Source organism: Fukomys damarensis, unplaced genomic scaffold (assembly GCF_012274545.1).
Source record: "Fukomys damarensis isolate Sample0158 unplaced genomic scaffold, DMR_v1.0_HiC HiC_scaffold_8, whole genome shotgun sequence".
In the NCBI taxonomy this organism is placed as follows: Eukaryota; Metazoa; Chordata; class Mammalia; order Rodentia; family Bathyergidae; genus Fukomys; species Fukomys damarensis.
Window position 1 is genome coordinate 6243584 of NW_022900920.1, and position 19390 is coordinate 6262973.

General features: G+C 46.0%; 1 protein-coding gene across 4 annotated transcripts in view; it reads right to left on the minus strand.

Annotated features, from left to right (window-relative positions):
• The window catches only part of Inpp5a (inositol polyphosphate-5-phosphatase A), a 221898-nt gene that overhangs the window by 25107 nt on the left and 177401 nt on the right, over window positions 1–19390 (minus strand). For all 4 annotated transcript variants that reach the window (XM_010620338.1, XM_010620342.1, XM_010620325.1 and 1 more), the window contains 3 exons: window positions 17118–17202; window positions 932–1027; window positions 687–761 (listed from right to left, as the gene is read on the minus strand). In XM_010620338.1, the coding sequence (XP_010618640.1) occupies window positions 687–761; window positions 932–1027; window positions 17118–17202 (256 nt within the window). The remainder of the gene's footprint in view (window positions 1–686; window positions 762–931; window positions 1028–17117; window positions 17203–19390) is intronic.

Sequence of the window (19390 nt, forward strand, 5' to 3'; positions counted from 1 at the left end):
CTGAGTAAATTTCTATTTGAGCGCAGGCCCATGCATGCGTTCATCCATCCATCCCTCCATCCATCCATCTTTAATATACACTGGATTTCTAATAAGAACACTAAGATGTGAAGACAGACATTCCCTTCAAAGAGCTTAATGGAAGCAATACAATTAGATTTTTGTAATTTTTAAGCTAATACTTATTAAACATTTACTATGCTTAAAAAGCAGGACAAACATCCTATTCTATTTTCACAACTATCTCATAGGAATGTTATCACCATTTATCTTTCAAAAAACTGAGTTTATATAATGTATACATACACACACACACACACAGCAAGGCCAGCAAGGAGGAGCTCCCACAGACCCATCGTGCCCATGCATTGCTTTTCCACATTCAAAAAGGAGCTCTGCCCATTGCCTACCCTACAATGACTTCCCCAGCTAAGGCTCCCAGGATCTCATCTCACCCATAGGAGTTTCAAAAGCTGACAGACAGAATGGCACGCTGCCTGTTAACAGGACCATAACCCAGGCAGCCCAGACCAGCCTAGGTGCTAGATGAATCCTATAAGCTGTCTTTCAAGTTAGCCTTGAGCTCAGGAAAGGTGCAGAGCCCTGGGGGGGGGGGGTCCTTACAAGTAGAAGCACAGGGGAAGAGTCCCAGGGTAAGTGGCCACACATTTGGAAACAAAACTCACCGCAGTGCCATTGTTGTCCCGGAAGACTTCCTGGTTGAAGTAGTCAAAGAGCTTCTTTTCTAACTGGAGCACAACCTGCCAAGTCAGAGTGGCCTCAGTGCCTAGTGGGTAGGCACATGTATATACACAATCTTATCAAACCCTCAGACCCCTAGGTCTCCAGCCTCTGGGGTGACTACAGGGCCCTCATTCCCCCGGGCTGGGTCTGGCCAGTTGTCACTGGCCCACACTCATAGGTCACTTACCTTACGATCATTGTCTGACTCTCGAAATATCAACTTCACCACTTCGTTGGTGTCAGCGGCCCGGACTGTCTGCATGGTGGCCTTTGTGCAGAGAGTCTGTGGAAAGGCATGGAGGAAGCTCAGTCCCAGGAGAAAGCTGGCTTACCTGGAGCACTAGGCAGTTTCCCCCAAAGCTACAATCTGACCAGTGAGTGAATTCCTCGCATCTCCAACTGGAGGGGGAAGGTAGCTTGGTGCTGCTTCCCCCACATGTTTCACACCTCATGGTGAAGAGTTCTACCCCATCAGTCATCCCTGGGCTACTCCCTCATGAATCCACAGAACCCTGGCTGGGTGCAGCTGCCACCACAACACAGACCTTAGTGCGTTTTTGTGCTTCCACATGAAAACAAAGTCTTGCCAGCAGGACCCACAGCCAGGGCAAGTTAACTCCTCCCTGCTCCTGCTCTGCTTCTCTGAGCTTTCCCAACTTGGGAGCCAGAGAGGACTTTTGAAAGGGAAGCCTACAACTAGGTTATGGTTTGTATGCAAATTATAATCCAATAACTTTGTTTTTAGAACAGAATATATAATTTTTACTTAAAGAGAAAGACTGTAACAAAAGTAACTGACTTTATAAAGTCTCTCCACTGTAGAAGCCAGCTCCACTGCTAGGAGAGTCTGGATCCAGAAGAGCTGTGGGGCTTAGGACTGCAGTTGATAGGCACCCCCTGGGTATGAGCCTCATAAACTCCTTGGAAGCCGGGCCCGGCCCACACGCTGTACTGTGGGGACAGAGCTACCTTTATAGACTGGGGACAAGGGACACCCTGGTGTGTACAGCATACTCCAGGATAGGCCACTGATATTCACTACAAGATCAGCTAGCTGGGCCACACCTCCAGAGTGGCTTTTGGACCCCTGTGTCACAAACCAGTCTGGCCCAATTAGAACACTGAGAGGATTAGGACACACACCCAAACAACCCAGCCAAGCCTGGCCACCCTGCCTGCCCCAGGTCCCATGGAGGTCCTGGCCCCATCCAAATGCTAATGCGCTTAAGTGGCTTAAGCTGCTCTGTGAAAGGGGATGGCTCTGGGCTGGCAGACGGCCATTGTGGCTCCTTCAAGAAACAGTTCAGGAAATTCATGGCTCTGTCTCCTGAAGGCATCTGCTGGAAATATTTTTAAAAACTGCTTTATCTCATCACTTCAGGCAACTCCCAAAGGATAAACACAAGATGGTCTCCAGAGCCAAGGCCAGCAGTTCCTGCCTGCCCCCTTTTCCCTATACTCTCCCTTGGAGGTGCCTCATTCACAGGTTTTAAAAAAGTGATCAGGGTCTGAGAATGGGCAAAGCCCGCCTTTCCCTTTCCTTTCAACTCTGGGAAGTTGTGACCACTCATGCAGAAAACCTCCAGGCCAGCCCTTCCGGCTCAACTACTACAGAAGGGATTCTATTCTTTTGAAAGAAGAAAACAAAACAAAAAATACTCCATATATTTTTAACATGCCATCTAAGATTTATTTCATTAGTAGCTACATGCAAGTGCATTAGAAGGGTTGCCAAGCACAATCTCACTGGGCCTCGAAGGGCTGTTTTTTTCTCCCAGAATTTTCTTCCTTGGTGTACCAAGGGAGTCCACCTGTCGTGTGGACAATGAAATTCCTGATTTCTTCTTGTTTGGACAGCAACCAAAACATGTCGCATAGACCCAGCACCCCAGGCACTGGTGATAGCAGGAGGTCATTTTTTTGTGCAGTGGAATCACATAATTTTTACAGCCCACTTAATTTGCACAAAGCCACCCAGTGGTCAGATGCCCTGATGCACACCTGTGCAGTTGGCCTGCTGTGAGCTACTGGAGCCACAAACTCCCTCCCTAGGACCAGTGCCCAGGCTTCGACGACAGCCCTGACTCCACTTGGAGCTGCAGCTTGCCAGCACTTTCTGAGAGGAGGCATCCTGGGTCTTGGCCCACCTAGAGTAGTTGAGGAGCTCTATGAGTGCAGGGCCCAGCTCTCTGAAGGGCAGGTGAAGCCATCTACACCAGATCAAAAGCTAACAGGCAAGGTGCTACTGCCATTCTTTCTTTACCTGAAAACCAGTATTCACAATTCTTCTGGAGCCACCCAGAGTGTCCCAAGAGAAGAGCACAGATACCACAAACTCCTCACTTTGGACTCTGGATCTAGCCACTGGCTCTGGCACACCCTGTCCCAAAATCTGTGGGAGAAGTGGGCAGCCTGGTGGAAGGCTCTCTGACACTCACAGCCTGAACCTTTCAAGGCCATCAGATACAGCATTGTCTGCCCCTGGACAGTGCTCTGGAAGGGGCTGACAGCACCATTGTATGGGCTGGCCTGTCACTCACCAGTGGCTGTACAAAAGCAGTGAGGGCAAGGTTTAATCCTGACTCCAGGCAGCAGATAAAAACCAGCAGCCAGTTGTCCTAAGACTGTTTAAGGCACTAGCACCTCTTGGTCTCACCAAGGCCAAATGCTGCCCGGCTTCCTCACCTCCTCAAGAGCTGCTTCTTCTTGCTTTCCCTCCAGGTGGGAGCAAAAGAGGCAACACAAATTACTTTTCTCCACCTTAGACACATTATTGGGAGGTGCTGGGGGCAACATTCCAGCTCATTTTCAGGAACCATCCCCCCCAAATTATTTTCAAATGGAGACTTCCTGGAAAACACCATGGTGTAACTCCCACATATACCTAGCACCCAGAACATCCCTGTCAACACACGCTTCTTAAATCCACAGACAAGCACAGTCAAGTGTATGGGGGGAGGAGTTGAAAGTTTTAATTGTGGCCCCCTAGCTAATGAACTTGCTTTGTGCAGTGAGCAAATTATCCACTGAGGCGTCCACAGGTCTTAATGGCACTAGGGACAGTCTGATTCTCAGATACATTTACTGCAGAAGTGAATCCTCAGGGGGCTGGATCAAATGTTCTCATCAAACAGAAGGTAAAACTACTTCAAAATGAAAATAAAACAAGCGGTTCCTTGAGACTGTGGAGTCCCTGACACCACAGAGCGCACTGTACAGTTTCCCTGTCGTGTACCTTTTCCAGATGCATCAGGTCTCACCAGCACCTTAGGTCCTAATACTTCAGCAGAAAAAGGATAGTGCAATGGCACCTCTACCTCTTTAGGGGCCACCAGTCTAGCCCACTCCAGGAAACACTGAGTGGGACCTACAGATGCGAGCCTCCACTGCTGGAGATCTTTTCATAAACAAAGCCTTCTTTAGTGTTCAGGACAGGACTTGGAACCTCCTGCTTTATTACCCATTTAGCCATGGTCTATGCCACAAAGCAAAGATGCATTTAAACAGGCTCTGACAGGTCAGGTAGTTCCCAAAGTCCTGGGTGGAGGGAAAGGGGGCTCCCATTTATTGGTTACCTCAGACATGTGTGTACCCTACAGTCCTCATCCAAGGTTCCTTGAGGTGGCACCAGGGCTCTAGAGGTTGTCTCACAGGCAGATGTGTCAGGCTGAGTGGTGACTGTGATGTGAATTAAACCAGCAACTCTCCCCATTTGAAGTCACCTTCTCATATGGAGGAAGATGGGGCTCAACAGTACTCAGCTCTTAAACATACTTCCTGCCTGGCACTTCACTGACTTTGAGTGATGCCTGTGGGATGATGGAAGAAGGAAGGAAAAGGGAGGGTAGAGGAGAGAGAGGTATAGAACTCAGTCTGTATCTCTAAGGGGACTCCTCAGCACCAGGTACTTACCTCTCATTGGAGACCTGTCCCTGATCAAGAGGGTAGCAGCTGGTGGGTGGGCTTGAAGATACATTTTACCAATTTTTCATGCCCATCCCTCTAAATGTGACCCTGCTCCTGAGCTTTTATCCTTCTGACAACTTCACGCAGGAAAACATGCAGACCCTCTGATAGCATGAAATCAGAAACAAAGACCTAGGGACAAAGAGGGGTGAGGAGTGGCTGCAGTCGGCTGGCTGATTTTCAGCCACAGGCAGATGTGCATAGGAACATCTGAAAGGAGATGCTTGTAAAAGAAATGGGCCTTAAAACAAAGCCTTCAATAGTTCAAAGAAAGGTGCTGAAGGAAGCAACATGCCTGCTCATGATAAATCTCAGCAGATACCAAACTGGCATCATGAATTTCAATAATACACGTTCTTATCCTTTAACTCTCAGGTTCATCTTGGACTCCAGAAACAGAATAAAAACATGTGAGTTGTGTGTTCAACATTACTTCCTACTTGTGCATTTGCAGGCACTTTCTGCTTCACAGGACTGTAATTTACTGGAATCTCAGTCAGGATCTCCAAGATTTCAATAAGAACAACTAAACTGACAGCAAAATATGCATTAGAAGTTGTTCTGAAGCAAGAGGCCCCAGATTCTGGACTAAATTAAGCTACACTGGGTGTCAAGAGACAGCTTTTCCAACTAATGAAAGTGAAGCTGGGAACTACCCTTGGTCCCAGGAGGCCAGGGGTAGATGGGGTACCTCTGTACTCAGGATGAATAAGGAGCTGGTTTCCAAGGAGAAGCTTACACTATTACAGCTCTCCTTCATATGGCACAGGCCCAGGGAAGGCTGGAGAAACTAGAGGCATAGAGGTGCCTATGCACACCTTTTAGGACAGAGCTCACCTGGCTCTGTCTACTCCTACAGGCCTCCCTCTGCAGCCATGTTCAGTCACAGATGGGACAGCTATGTCCTGCCCCATCTGAACTCTAGTAAATCAGGCCCGCAGTACCCAACCTAGGAGCAGGGACTTCTGTGAAAACTGTAAGCCCGAAGGGCCATGATGAGATCCCAGATTTCACTTGCTTTACCCAAGGCATGTGATTTCTCTCTGTACAGCCTGTGTACAGAGGATGCCATTCGTGGGAGCTACTGCCAGCAGAATACATCAGCATGCAACACTAGTCTCTGCCTGCATTTTGGACATTTCTGGGTGTGGTAGGTGTTTGCAGTCCCCTCCTGGGAGAGAAAATTGCTTTTCTGGCTTAGATGGTAAAGAGGCCCATGTGATGTGAATCTGCACTGAATCTACAGCAGAAACCAGACCAATAACAACCATATGGCAGATTCTGCAAGAGCTGGTCCTACCTGAGTTGCAGGTGACCTGGTTGGCCCATGTCACAATACCAGTCCCCAAGATAATCACAGTCATTTCCTCTTTCCCTATAACTTAAGCTCTTGGAGTGGTCCTCCTCCTCCTGTTCCGCCTCCTCCTCCAGGAAATCAATGATGTCAAGGAAATCTGACCTGAGTAGCCAGTGTTATGGTGCTGTGATGTGTGCTTATGAGCCTGTAGCGGGCTTTTCACTAGAAAAAGGAGGACCACAGACATGGCAGCAGGCAATCTGCTTCTTACAGTCCTGTTGTATTTGTTTAAATTCTATCCATGAAAATGTTCAGAAGTGAAGAAGGGCTACATCCGGGTACCAGCTCTCAGGCAGCAGTGACTAAAGAAAGGAACAGGGAAGGACTTCTAACAGACAGTTCACATAGACTTTCCTCAAAACAACTTAGTGGAAAATCACTATTGCTAAGTTCAAGTTTTCCCAATGCTTCCAGAAAATAGAACCAATTCAATTTTTTTAGGCTACAAATAGTTCTCCTGGGAATACTGAACATTAATATAAATTTGTGTCCTGCTATACAGTACACTATTAAGTCAACATGCTTTTGCTTGGAAGGCAGTATTAACCAAAAAGGCCCAAGCACCAATGCTGTCTCAAATGTGCCTGGACACTTGGGTCCCACAGACCAGGCTGCCCAGGGGTCAAAGCTGCATCTCAGAATAATATCATCACCGCCAATAAAGCAGCATATGAAGGTTCTAGGTTTAACTGCAGGCCACTGCAAAAAGCATACCAACAAATGAAATGTTAAATTCTAACAAAGGAGCACTGTAGTCCTTGGAGATCCATCTAAATTTTAGAAACACAAAATTTGCATTACCAAGTGATAAACCAATCCTCAGTAACTAATGTCTACTGACACAGTTTCAAGTCTTAAACATATTCATGGAGCACAAATATGAACATAGTTGGTAAATCACTTAACTGATGGCTCTAGATGGCTTTCAAATTTGTATTCATCACTGGTAACTTGGAGATTCAAGGAACACAGAAACTAACATCTCAACAAATTCTGATTCACTCCATTTTGGGGGTGAACATATACTGTACCCTAAAAGTCTGTATGTATCCAACAGATGTACATGTTGACAGCTGTTCACACCAATGGTCACATGTGGTACAAATGAGGGCCGTTACCCTAGAGGACACCCCCGTGGAGAGGCCACTTGAACCTTTGCAGAGGTAAGAGGCCAACAGCAACCTGGCAAGCACAATGACATACTCCAGTCTAATTATTTTTGATAGAAACAGCAAGACCAAATGGCATGTAAAACTAATCTCAAGTTAACTCTAGCCATTGATTCATCCTCCTTTCCTAGGACCCACACACACTCACGCATATGGAGCTTCTGAGAAGCAAGAGCACTGTTTTTTCCTGGCCCTTACACACCCCCACTACCCTACAGTGTATTGTGGGGAGGTGCAGCCCAAGAAGCTGAAAGGGGGCAGCAGAGGTGATAGGGGGTGACTTGTCTACAGCTCTGAGTGGTCTGTGGTCAGGCCACAATAAGTCTACAGCTCCACACTTAATCATTACAGCCAATATTCCAGTTGAGAACACTTACATCCACAGGGCCATGTCTGTAACCTCTCAGCTAGACAAAGAGGGTCATGGCAGGGGTCCAGTTAATATAATGAATAAAGCACATCCTCATTTGACATTCACGTCCAAGTACCTACAAAACTCCACAACATAAACTCAAATGTGCTTCATCTGAGTTTGGGAGATGAGACAGCAGACAGGCTCTACAAGAGATGCAGATGTAATCATACCAATGGGAGAATGAGGACTGCAGATGGCCAGTCAGCCCACCCTCAGGCATGGGCTTGCAGTATATGTTTAATCTGCAGCAAAATCAGCAAAGATATTCTGAAATAAAGTGGGCCCAAGATGATGATTTCCTAGGCTTTTAGGGTCAGAGTGGCCTTGCTGACACAGAGAAAGGCTTAAGAATTGAGTAACACACTAATCACCTGCTGCTCTGTCAGGAACAGCCCCTATAACCTACCCTGCGTTATTTATTTTTCACTTCTTCAAATCAGCGTTGCTGAAGAACTGTACCTACCTTTGAATCTACTTTGATTCAAAGATTAGAGAAAGCTATCAATGATGCTTGAGAAAACACCCACATGCCCCAACACCACTGTGTGTCACAGAGCTGTGCAAGCCTATGGTATGCTGGTGCAGCCAATTATAGGTGCGTTATGGGGAGCTGTTCATCTCAGCCCCTATTGCGGCCTGCCTTCTTCTTGTTGCACACTGTCAACTACTTGTCCAGAACAATAACACAGCATAAAGACCCTTTCATCTCCTCTCCTAAGACTGCTGCCTGACTCTGCAGCAGCCAAGCCAGGAGGGATGTGGTGCTGACAGAGCTTGAGTGGCACCTGCTTTCTCCCACATTAGGGAGGGCACAGCCCACTTTCTTAGGCAGAAGCATGGGCTCTCAGGCTCATGTGTAGCAGGGCATCTAATGTCCTCTGCTGCAGCCGGGAGGTGGCTCACAGGAGGGGCACTACTCCTTGGCAGGGCACACTCCACCCTGGCTGGAGGTACACCTGCCACAGGGCATAAAGTGCCTCTCTCAGGATGTTCCCAGGCTCAAACTGGCTGTGAAGACAGAGGGGAGACAGCACAGGATCACTTTCTCCAGAGTCTCAGAGCTCTGAGAGTAGGCTCTCAGAGCTGTGTAGGTGCCATAGTGGAGCCAGGTAGGACACGTGCAGAGAAGAGATGGACTATTTAGTGAGCAGTGAGTCAAAAAGCTTAGGTCCCCTAAAAGAGTCCTGGAACAGAAGAGCAGGAGCCAAGCTTTTTTGTCTTCTATAAAATAGAAATTTCTAATATTACTCCACCAGTTGGAAACACTGGCTACAATCTGCCTAGAAGAAAATAAAAATCCCCCTAATATAAGATCCAAATAGTTGTAATTCAATATGAGGTTCTGCTTTTTCAGCTGATGTCACAGGTCCAACGTAGAAATAGTACAAGTACAGATGTCTTCTGCAAGCTAGTTATTTAAAAATAAGTTTAATGATTTCAATGAATCATTCTGTTTTTGCCATTATTTTAAAAAAACAAGCATGAAATGGAGCAGTAGCTTTAATGCACATCCCATTCAAAAGCTGCAGTACTTGAGCACTACCATCTTCTGCCTCTTGTGTACATAAGTGGACAAATACTCAGGTGTCCCTGAGAGAACTCAGCCAGAATTGGCAGGGTGGTAGTGGGGGTGATGAGGAGATGCTGAAAGAGACTAAACCTGCTATGCAGAGTGCTCTGAGAACCCACTGAGAGTCACTGTTTTGGTCTGTCTGCATACTAGGTCCCAACTCAGAGGGAAATCCCTGAGACCTGATGGCAATAGCAGCAGTGAGCAGGGATGAACACAATTAAATCCGTGCCACTTCAGAGTTAACCCCAAAGGTTTGCAGAAGCATCTCTCTCAGAAGCTTCCTATGGTTGGACAGTCCTTCAGCCTATACAACATCAAGCCCTAGGTACCTAATACTCATTACTAGTTCTCTGCTGCAGCATGGACAAAACCCCAACTCATGTAAGGCTGCTCTGGGCTATAGGCTGAAGCTAAGGTGGACATACTAAGAGACCCAGAAGTTGGGCCCCAAAGGCATTTAATCTCTGTATGCACATATACACAGGCCACCAAGAGCTGTCACAGCTGGCCCTATCCATCTAGACCCTGATGGAAGCTGCTAGGAGACAATGGGCCCAAGTTTCTACCACTCATGTCTCACCTGCACCCACTATACTTGTGGGGTGAGGGGTCTTGTGTGCAGAGGGGCACAGCAGAGTGGTTCACCAAAGAACCTGCAAGCATGCATGAAGCTCAGCCACAGCGGTTTTTGGGCTGGAGCAAAAGTAGCTGGGGTGTTAGAGAGGGGCAGCCTGTGAGGCTATCAAGATTAAAGTGCAGGTGCAATGTCACCTTCCTGACTGAAGTACATCTGCTTCTAGATACTAGGAGTACCTATGGCCAGGCATGGGCTCATACCACCAGGCAGCTTGGGCAGAGCTATCCATGCTGGCCTCAGTCTGTCTCACATGGCAGACAGAGTATTGGGGATGTACATGGGGATCATTTACAACAATGGTGGGACCCTTCTCAGTGCCAGTTTGAAAGCTGAATCCTGGGAAGGTTCTCTCCAGCCTGGCTGCTAAGCTGGAAGCTTCACAAGGCCCTTTCCCCCAATAGGCCCAGCTGGCACCGAAGTATGTACCTGTCAACAACTGGAAACTAGTTTCTGAAAACGGCCACCAGCCTCCAAAAATGCATCCATCACTGCCACTGTCAGGAAGGTGATAGATGGCAGGTGTGGCATGGCTGGGCCACTCAGAGACAGGCACGCCTGGTACTGCTGTCACTCTGCGTCACTATGACCAGCTGAGCGCTCCAGCTGCCAGTTGCTACTGCACAAGGCATAAAACATACTCTCTGAACAATCTCGCAGCGGGGCTGAACTGCAGGCTGCATTATGAATTAGTGTAATGACGCATGGTCCTATTAGACAGTACATGATAATCATGTTTAATTTGTGTATGTTTTAATTATGGCTTAAGCAATGCCAAATTTGATCACAATATCATCTTCTCAGTTCTGCTCTGCAAGAATGTTTGCATTAATTTGCATTTGAAATGCAAGAAGCTGCTCACTCATGGGGGACAGAGTCTTTTGGCTTTACACATACACACACAAACACACACACAGCCTCTTTCACAGTGGGTACTGGGTGGGACTCTGGCTGATCCATCCAATCCCTCTAATCCTCCCTCCACCACAAATGATAAGCAAGTCCCCACTGTGCTTTGAGAGCTTCCAGAGTCAAGACCAGCCCCCCTCTTGCACCCTCAGCCCTGCCATACCCAGCAAGATGAACAATTGCTGCATTTAATGCATTTAATTTACTGTAACCAGACTCTGGCTCACTGGCCTCTCATTGTTTTGGAGATGGATTTAATTAACCTCTGATGAATCTTGTCAGCAAGCGTGACAGTGTCATGGTATGAGCAAAATGTTGTGAGTACCCTGAGGGGCAGGGTCATCAGATGAGCCTGTTCCCCTGAAAGAGAGGGCTCTCCCTACCAGCTAAGAATGGAGTGAGGGCTGAAGGATGTGCTGCTTTGGGTTAGGCTCAATTTTACAAGGCAAAGCAAAGCATTGGCTGAAATCAACTTTCACTTTTACTCCCAAAAGGAAAGCCCCCTCTACCTCTAGACAAAATACCTTCTACAGTACCCTGGAGGTCGTGTCACCAGAGCACTTGCCTGTCCTGCAACCAGGCCTTTCCATTTCAGGAATAGGCAAAATATTCTGAGCACTGAGAAATACACCTTCGTGAGACCTCACTAAGCACAAATGTGCTACTATCTATGAACTTTCACATCACCTTTCCCAATTTTATTCTGATCTTTGGCAATATGAAACCACTGGGAGAAATGATCTGGCAAATCTGAAGGAATAGATATCCCCAAGATCAAGGATCGAGACCAGTTATGTCTTTCTTCCCTTACGCCCAAGTAACAGGTCTGTAGATGTGGGTAGGCATCACAGCATCCCAAGGAGACTGCCCTTCTTAGAAACATCTGCATTTAAAGGAAAGGATGTGCCTGGCATCCAAGGTAGCCAGTTCTGTGCAATCTGGGCACCAGCTGAAGGTTAGCAAGGGTGACAGTGGCAAAAGACTGGCTAGAGCTGTGGCATGATACAGGGCCCTTAGGTAGGGTTGTGAGGATTGGGTTGGCAGGAGTATCCTTGATGCTGCCTCTACGTTCCCTCTTGGCAGAAATCTGTATGGTGAAGAGGGAAAGGTGTGTAGACCTAGGAGGCACAGCCTTGGTCAGTTTTCCTCAGAGATAGTGACACAGGTGTGGACTGCTTGCTGTGTATTGTGGAATTTTCATAAACAGTTAACAACTGTTGATGCCATGAGGGGAAATGATCTTTGATTCCAGAACTACAGTCTTTACTTGACTAAATGGCCCTACACATATACTAAAAATCATATTGCATATTTTCTGCTAGGTTTGTTTTACTTATACTTTAAAGTACACTATGTGCAAAACATCATTAAAGGTCATTTTTATTTAAGGAAAGGAACAACATCTATCCATAGGTTTAAAAAGAGCCACAAAAACTCTTCCCTTAGTGCATGGATCTAAGACACATTTGTTTGTTTATTTATTAAGCAAAAATCCACCTACTGATTTTCTTCTTACTTTTTTTTGCAAGTGCCAGGTTAATATCAAGGACAAAGAGTCTTGGGTTCATCATGTGTGAGGGGCCATAAATCTGAATCTAACAACTTTATGAACAGCTGTTGTCACCAGGTAGCCTGCAGGCAGGTGCCAAGTAACCAATTGCCTATAAGACCTATCTAGGGAGCATTACCTGCATCTGGGCGGGGGGCTTTCCTCAGGGATGTTATTGCTACTTAAGACATGCTATCCCATCCTGGTGTCTAAGAAGTGACATTCTGCAGATAACTCAGGCTGCTCACTACAGCCTCAGGCAATGACAGAGTGATTAGAGTACACTCGACTTTCCTCCTGTGTCACACAAGGCTGAGTGCAAGTGAGGAAAGCACCATACAAGGTGCTGTCCCCTTACTCCACAAGCACACCCTGTGCGATCTGTAGGACCTTTTCATTCTATTTTGTTTAACACCTGCCGGCAGGCATCCTAATTTCCTGTTGCTTAAAACAATTGCACCTGCCGTGGTGGGGAGATGGTGGTGGTAGTAGTAGTAGTAGTAGTAGTAGTAGTAGTAGTAGTGTGGTCATCCCAGGGGAAACTTCTCTGATCTTCTCAGTTCTATCCCCTCACTTGGAGAAACTTCAGCTCATCCCTTCCATGGGAATCTGCACAGCAGACCACACAGCACTGTCTCATGTCCCATGTGAAATGGTACTATATCTGGGGTGCTAAGAAGAATAACTAGGCATTTGCTTGAAGACCCCATCTCAGAGCTATGGTTCCAAGGTGAGGAAGCTGAATTCCAGGCAACCAGGAGAGCAGTACATGCAGAATACTTTCTGCAACAAGGGACATGCATTTGTGCTAAAAATCACGTAGATCTTTCTGCAGAAAACCTCCAAGCTCTGTAGCTCTGTAAAATTTGAGCTAAAGAAAGGTTTGAAATCTAGCTCCTCTGCTACCCAAAGTGCTCATGGCTACCTGTTCTGCAGATATGGCATGTGTGGTCCAGCTGCATCAGTCAGTGCCCTGTGCAGGGGCAGATGAAGAGAGGCACATGCCATTGGCAGGATGTGGACAACACCTTGGTGAACTGGGTCTGTGGTGATGCCAGTCTGAGTTTGTCCTTGAGGTTCTACAGGGAAATCCTACACTGAGGGTGCAGCAAAACTTAGAGGTTCTGGAAATGGCCACTATATCCTTCTCTTACTTCATCATCTTCTATAATGTTACAAGCGAAGTACAAGCTTTCAGTATGTTAAAGAATATGTCCTTGCAAGCCACCTCTCTCCACATCCAGGAAATCCCCTCTCCACAAAATGACCTGCTGCAGCATCAGAGAGCTATAGCAGACCTGGGGAGATACTGGGCAGACAGGAACAAACCTGTTGGTAAGTGACACATGGTCAGGACTGCAGACTGCTCAGTCTTACCTTTCATGAGGTGACCTACTGGTTAGTGTTCTGGACAGTTCTATGAGTCAATGGCTGCTATAAAATCCAGTAACTCTTCTGGGAGTCCAGGAAGTGGATCCTGCCCCACACTGCTTTCTATGGGTTCTAAGGACCCTGACTACCTATAGGGGCTGGCCCAGAAGACAGGTCAGGAGGACAGCCACAGAATATAAACAAACACATACTCCTGTACCTTGTCTAAAAACCTGCTGTCTGGAAATTTTTTATACTTTGCATATGAACAGCATGCTCTTAAGTAGTCCCATGCATATTACACAGACAAATAGATGTATTATGTACTCAGTTCCTAAATTTCCTTTAAGATAGGGTCTCACTATGTAGTTCAGGCTGGCCTTGAATTCATTATGTAGCCCAGGCAGACCTAGAACCCATGGCAATCCTCCTGCCTCAGCCTCCCAAGTGCTGGGATTACAGGTATGTACCACCATACCTGGCAGGTAAATTTTTATACTAAGTAAATTTTTATACTTAAAAAAATCAGCATTTCAAATAATTCCTGATTTGTCTCAAGGAGCTCTGATGGAAAAATCATGAGGTGGAAAGGTACCTGTGTTCCTGGAGAAGACAGCTATTAGATACTGAAGTTGGTCCAGTGACTTTGCAAGAAGTCAAAGCTAAGAAGTTCTAAAAGTTCTGTGGGGACTTTCAGAAGAATGTGGCACTTGCTGGGAAAGTCTATGGATGCGCAAAGAACAGCCTCTGGAACACAGACCATTAGGACTTGTGGAATTCTCTGTAGACTGCTAAAGATGTGAATATTGCATTGGAAAAGTCTATTTCATCCCAAAGAACACCCAGAGGTGACTCTCTTCATTCCATCATGGCTCCATCTCCATGTGTACCCCCCCTTCCATCTTTACCTCCTTTTCAAGCTGGGTTGAAGATGTACAGAAGAGGTTCCTTTACCACAACCTGTCCCCAAGGATGGGAAGGACAGAGTGGTTCCTGGTTTCCTGCCCTGGGTGACCCTAGGGTAGGTCCCAGACCTGTAAACCAGCAAAAGCTGGCATCCTGAGACTGCACTCCCTCTGTGTTCACCCTTCTGCTTTACCTCACCCAGGATATGGGGTCCATCTAGACTAGATCTGCAAATGTTCTACTATTTGAACCTGTGGGCCAGGATCCCCTGTCCCTGGGAAACAGGACCAGTTCAGAGACAAAGCAAAGTTGCTTAAGGGGATTGATCAGGGCCAAGGTGGTATGTCATAAAAATGTAGCATTTTCAGCTAATGCACTACACTGACCCCAAGGCTCCTTCAAACATGCATAGTTTTTCAGTTGAATTACCCCTACCCCTGCACAGTCCTGTCCCCAGGGATCCCCAGAGACATAACCACCCCTCCTTGTTTAGCATCCTGTCACAGACAAACTGTTCTCCCACAGAAACTGAAGGGAAGGAAAAGGGGAGATCTGGAATGCTCACCTGGTACCAGTCCTGACCAATTGAGTGGCTGCCCTTTTGTGATATTTATTCAACCTGGGAAGAAAAGGCCACTCTTGAATTTCCTCTGACCTTTTCCTAATCATGAATTGACTGGCTTTAGTTTTTTAAGGGTCCTTTACCTTTCTGCAGGACCCTCAGCTCAAAGTGGAGGCTTCTGGGAGGGTGTGGAAGCCATTCTGTATGCAACAGAGGTGCTGCTCTTAAGCAACAAGCCAGAGGCTGAGCTCAGGGGTTTAGAAGCAAGAGATTTAAGGTTTTGGAAATATGGCTTTTCAGCTCCAGGTGGCTTAGTCTGAATGGAAAGACCTTTTGGTAAAGTCCCCTGAATCCTGCTGTGTCAATAGCATCAGACATAACAACAGAGTTCCAGAGAATAGGCCCAGCTCTTACTCTCTCAAGGATCCCAAAACCAGACTGAGAAGCTTCCCAACCTTGAAGCAGAGATGATAAGCCAGTAGGATGGACAGAGGAAACCTATCTGTCTTAAAAGCTGTATGTAGTCTCCACAGCCCTCCTTCTTCCTCCATAGTTGGGTAAAGCTGCATCCCTACTAGGAGCCACAAATATCCAGGGAAACAACTTGCACAGCCAAACATTTACACACATGTATGCTGTGAGGCCTTGCCAAGTGAGATGCTGTCAGTTTAATTAAACAAAAAAGAAAAAGGATTTCAACAGCACATTACTCATTTCTGTTAGCCAAAGGGAGATACAAGACAAACAAAAGGCTGCTCGACTCTGTCTTTAATAATTTTCTACTGAGGATGGAAGATTAATGTGACAGTATTTGGAACTGAGACTACTAATGGGAAGATAATTACTCCAGGTACCGTGTGTCTTCATGTGGTTCTCACAGTGGCCCACATGTGACTTAGCTAGTGCGTGCCATGCGCTATGCCAAGCACTTTAAAGACCACCTGTAGAGGGACAGAGGATCTGCCCATCCTGCTGCACATACCTCAGCACGCAGATGTTGCCACGAGGCAGTGGGCACTTCACTTTTCTGCACCTCCCCTTTGAGCTGCCTGAGAAGGTGGTATGTCCCACAGTCACATGGAATTGGGAGAGAACACCCAGGAGCAGCCAGAAATAAGGATGGTGTGCACAGTCACAGACCTCACCACAGAGAAAAGGTGGGCCTTGTGCTCATGCCAGGAGACCCACTTTCCTCAGAGACACTTTTCAGCCACAGCTTCCTTCTGACTTCAACAGTTATGCTGTAGCCCCTGGGCCAAGGTTTGTCAGCTTTACTCCACAGCCCCCAGGGAGCTGGTGCCTGCCTATGAGCAACCCCAGGAGCTAGCAAGGCCTCCAAATTCCCTAAAATCAAAAGCCAGAAATTATTTCTTAAACCAAATGAAACAGGTTTTTAGATAAATATGTACAAAATTAAAAGCAGACCTTTTGTTGGGTTTTCATTTTTTGGGTTTTTTTTTGAGACAGGATCTTGCTATGTACTATGCAGAGCAGGCTGACCTCAAACTCACAGCAATCCTCCTGTCTCAGCCTCCCAAGTACTTAAAAGCAGTCTTCTATAGTTCCTTAGTGTGTAATGAGGAAAACCAACTGAAATATAGTCAGAAAATAGGAGACTGATAAGCCCAGCTTTGCAGTTTGTCTAAGCGGCAGCCTTCCGCTGCTTTCTGAGATGGAACCCCAGAGCCTGCAGGACATAACTGCCTAACCTCAGGTCCAGAAGCTACAGACCAGCTGATCAACCAGCTCCGAGGGGCTCTAATCTGTCTCTAATTCCAATAAAGACTCTTCTGAAAGTAAAAAATATTTCTTTATTGGAAATTTTAACCTTAAAAATGTAATTAGTAAAAATGATGTTATGGAAGTTGCCTGTAAAGAACACCACTATTTTCATTATTTTTTCAATATTAAATAGTAAAAGAAAACACAGTACCAGCTAAGAGGAGGAAGCTGTGTGCCTACCTCTACAACGGACTTGGAATCCAGGCGGAAGTTGAAATCACCAAAGACAAAGTAGGAAACTTTCTCAAATCGCTGATCGATGATTCTGGAAGGAGAAAAGGAGTTAGAGGTCACTAAGGGACCAGATGCCAGGAGTCCCACACTTGGGCCAGCCACATCTGTCCTTCATGCTCCTTGTGACCCACTTTCAACTTTGCTGAAGGGAATCCCCAGTGATCACTTCTTGGTACCCCTAAAACCTAACATGGAGGCCACTGACTGCACGTGGTCCCCAAACAGTGCTTAACTCTATTCTCAGCATGTAGGCCAGGACAACACTAAAACCAAGGTCAGAGGAAAGCAGCAGCACTGACAAAGAAACACACCAGGACAAAAATGCCTGAGGAACAACATTCAGAAGAACCAGAAAGAAACAAGTGGGAATTTTGTCCATGTCAACAGGCAGGAGTAAGTCCTGCATGTACATCACCCTCTGCCTCCCTTAGCCTGACTCCTTCTCCCACTGAGACATGAGCTCGACCTTGGAATGTTTACACACCATCCCACTTGGACATTTCCAAATTATAAAGAAACAAACTGCCTATAAGATATATATCTATTAGCTAGGCCCTGCCCTGCTGGAAGACTTTTCCACATATTCCAAATCAATCATAAACCATTTCATGAAGATTTCTCCACTGAAAAACATACATAAGCAAATGTTCAGTAGTACTGGTATGAAGTGGTTTGCTTTAAAGACATAGCTCAAATCTTCCACTTACCTGAGAATGGTAGCTACAGAATCAGCAAACTCCCTTGTTCCTGAAGCAAAGTAAATGCTCAATTTTTTAAAATCTGAGAGCCAGATGAGGACACTTGCAACACAGAGTTTGCTAACAAGACATCAGGGGTACAGAAATGTGCCTCTCTATGCAAAGGCAGAAGAAATTAGGCTGTCAATTTTCCAGACTTCACTGGCCAGCTCTGGCCTCATTCACACTGTTTGCTATAAAAAGCCCAGGGTGAAACAAGAGGCAGGCTGATGTTTTAAAAAATAAACTCTGTTATTAGCCAGGCAGACAGAAGTCAATGAGCATTTCTCAATCAGAAGCTTTTAATGCTACCAGAAAGCTCCACTGCATCACTCTCGCTCTTTCATTTCCTGCTTGGTACAAATGTGCATTGCTATCTGTGCTAGTGAGTCAACACTGAGCACCTGTGGGGGTTAGACACTGCAGCTCAGGCACCACACATACCTGGTGCCAGGGTCAAGGAGCTGGGGTGCTGCTGGGCCAGAGGAATGGAGAAAGTGCTAACTGATTAATCATGGACTAGGTGTTTTCCAGCTTGATCCATTAGCTTGAGAAAATAAAGGAAGGACAAGTATACAGACCATCTCCTGTTTTTCATGTTACAAGAAGTGACACCCACTAAGGGAGAGAAGGTGCTGCTCTTTTTATAAGACTTTTTGCAGAGTGACCACTGGCAGATCCAGAAGAATTTAGAAATGGGCTTTAAACCTAGTAACCTGGCAAGTCTGTGGCCAGTGACGGTCAGCACTGCCTATCCAATAGGGGTATACCATCTGCAAAAACATTCTTCCCACAGATCCATTAGCTGCACTCCATCCAAAGAAATTTTCTTTCCTCTTCTGATTCTGCACCCTGCACCCAATTTTTAGAGAAAAAGAAAACCTGTAGTTTTGTTTTTTGCTAGCTGCAGAGATGAAAGGAAAGAACACTGCACACTTCTAGCACAAACAATGTTGAGATTGCTGTGTTTTATATTTTACACACAAACACACACACACACACATAAAATGGATGTCTGCCTATAAAAGCACTTAACTCTCATAGCTCTTAGAAAACTCCAACATTGAAAACAAAAAATTCTTCTAGAAAAAAGAATCCAAAAATTCATTTGGAACCACAAGAGACCTAGAATAGCAAAAGCCATTATAGGCAACAGTCACATGGCACCAGGTGTAACAATTCCCAATTTGAAACTATACTACAAAGCCACTGTGATAAAATCAGCATGGTACTGGCAAAGAAATAGGCCTGAGGATCAATGGAACAGACTGGAAGACACAAAAACAAATGCAGATGTACTCAGCTACCTCATCTTCGACAAAGGAGCTCACCATCCTCAGTGGAGGAAAGATAGCCTCTTTAATAAATGGTGTTGGAAAAACTGGATATCAACCTGTCACAGATTAAAATTAGACCCTTATCTTTCGCCATGCACTAAATTAAAATCCAAATGGATTAAAGATCTAAATATTAAAACAGAAA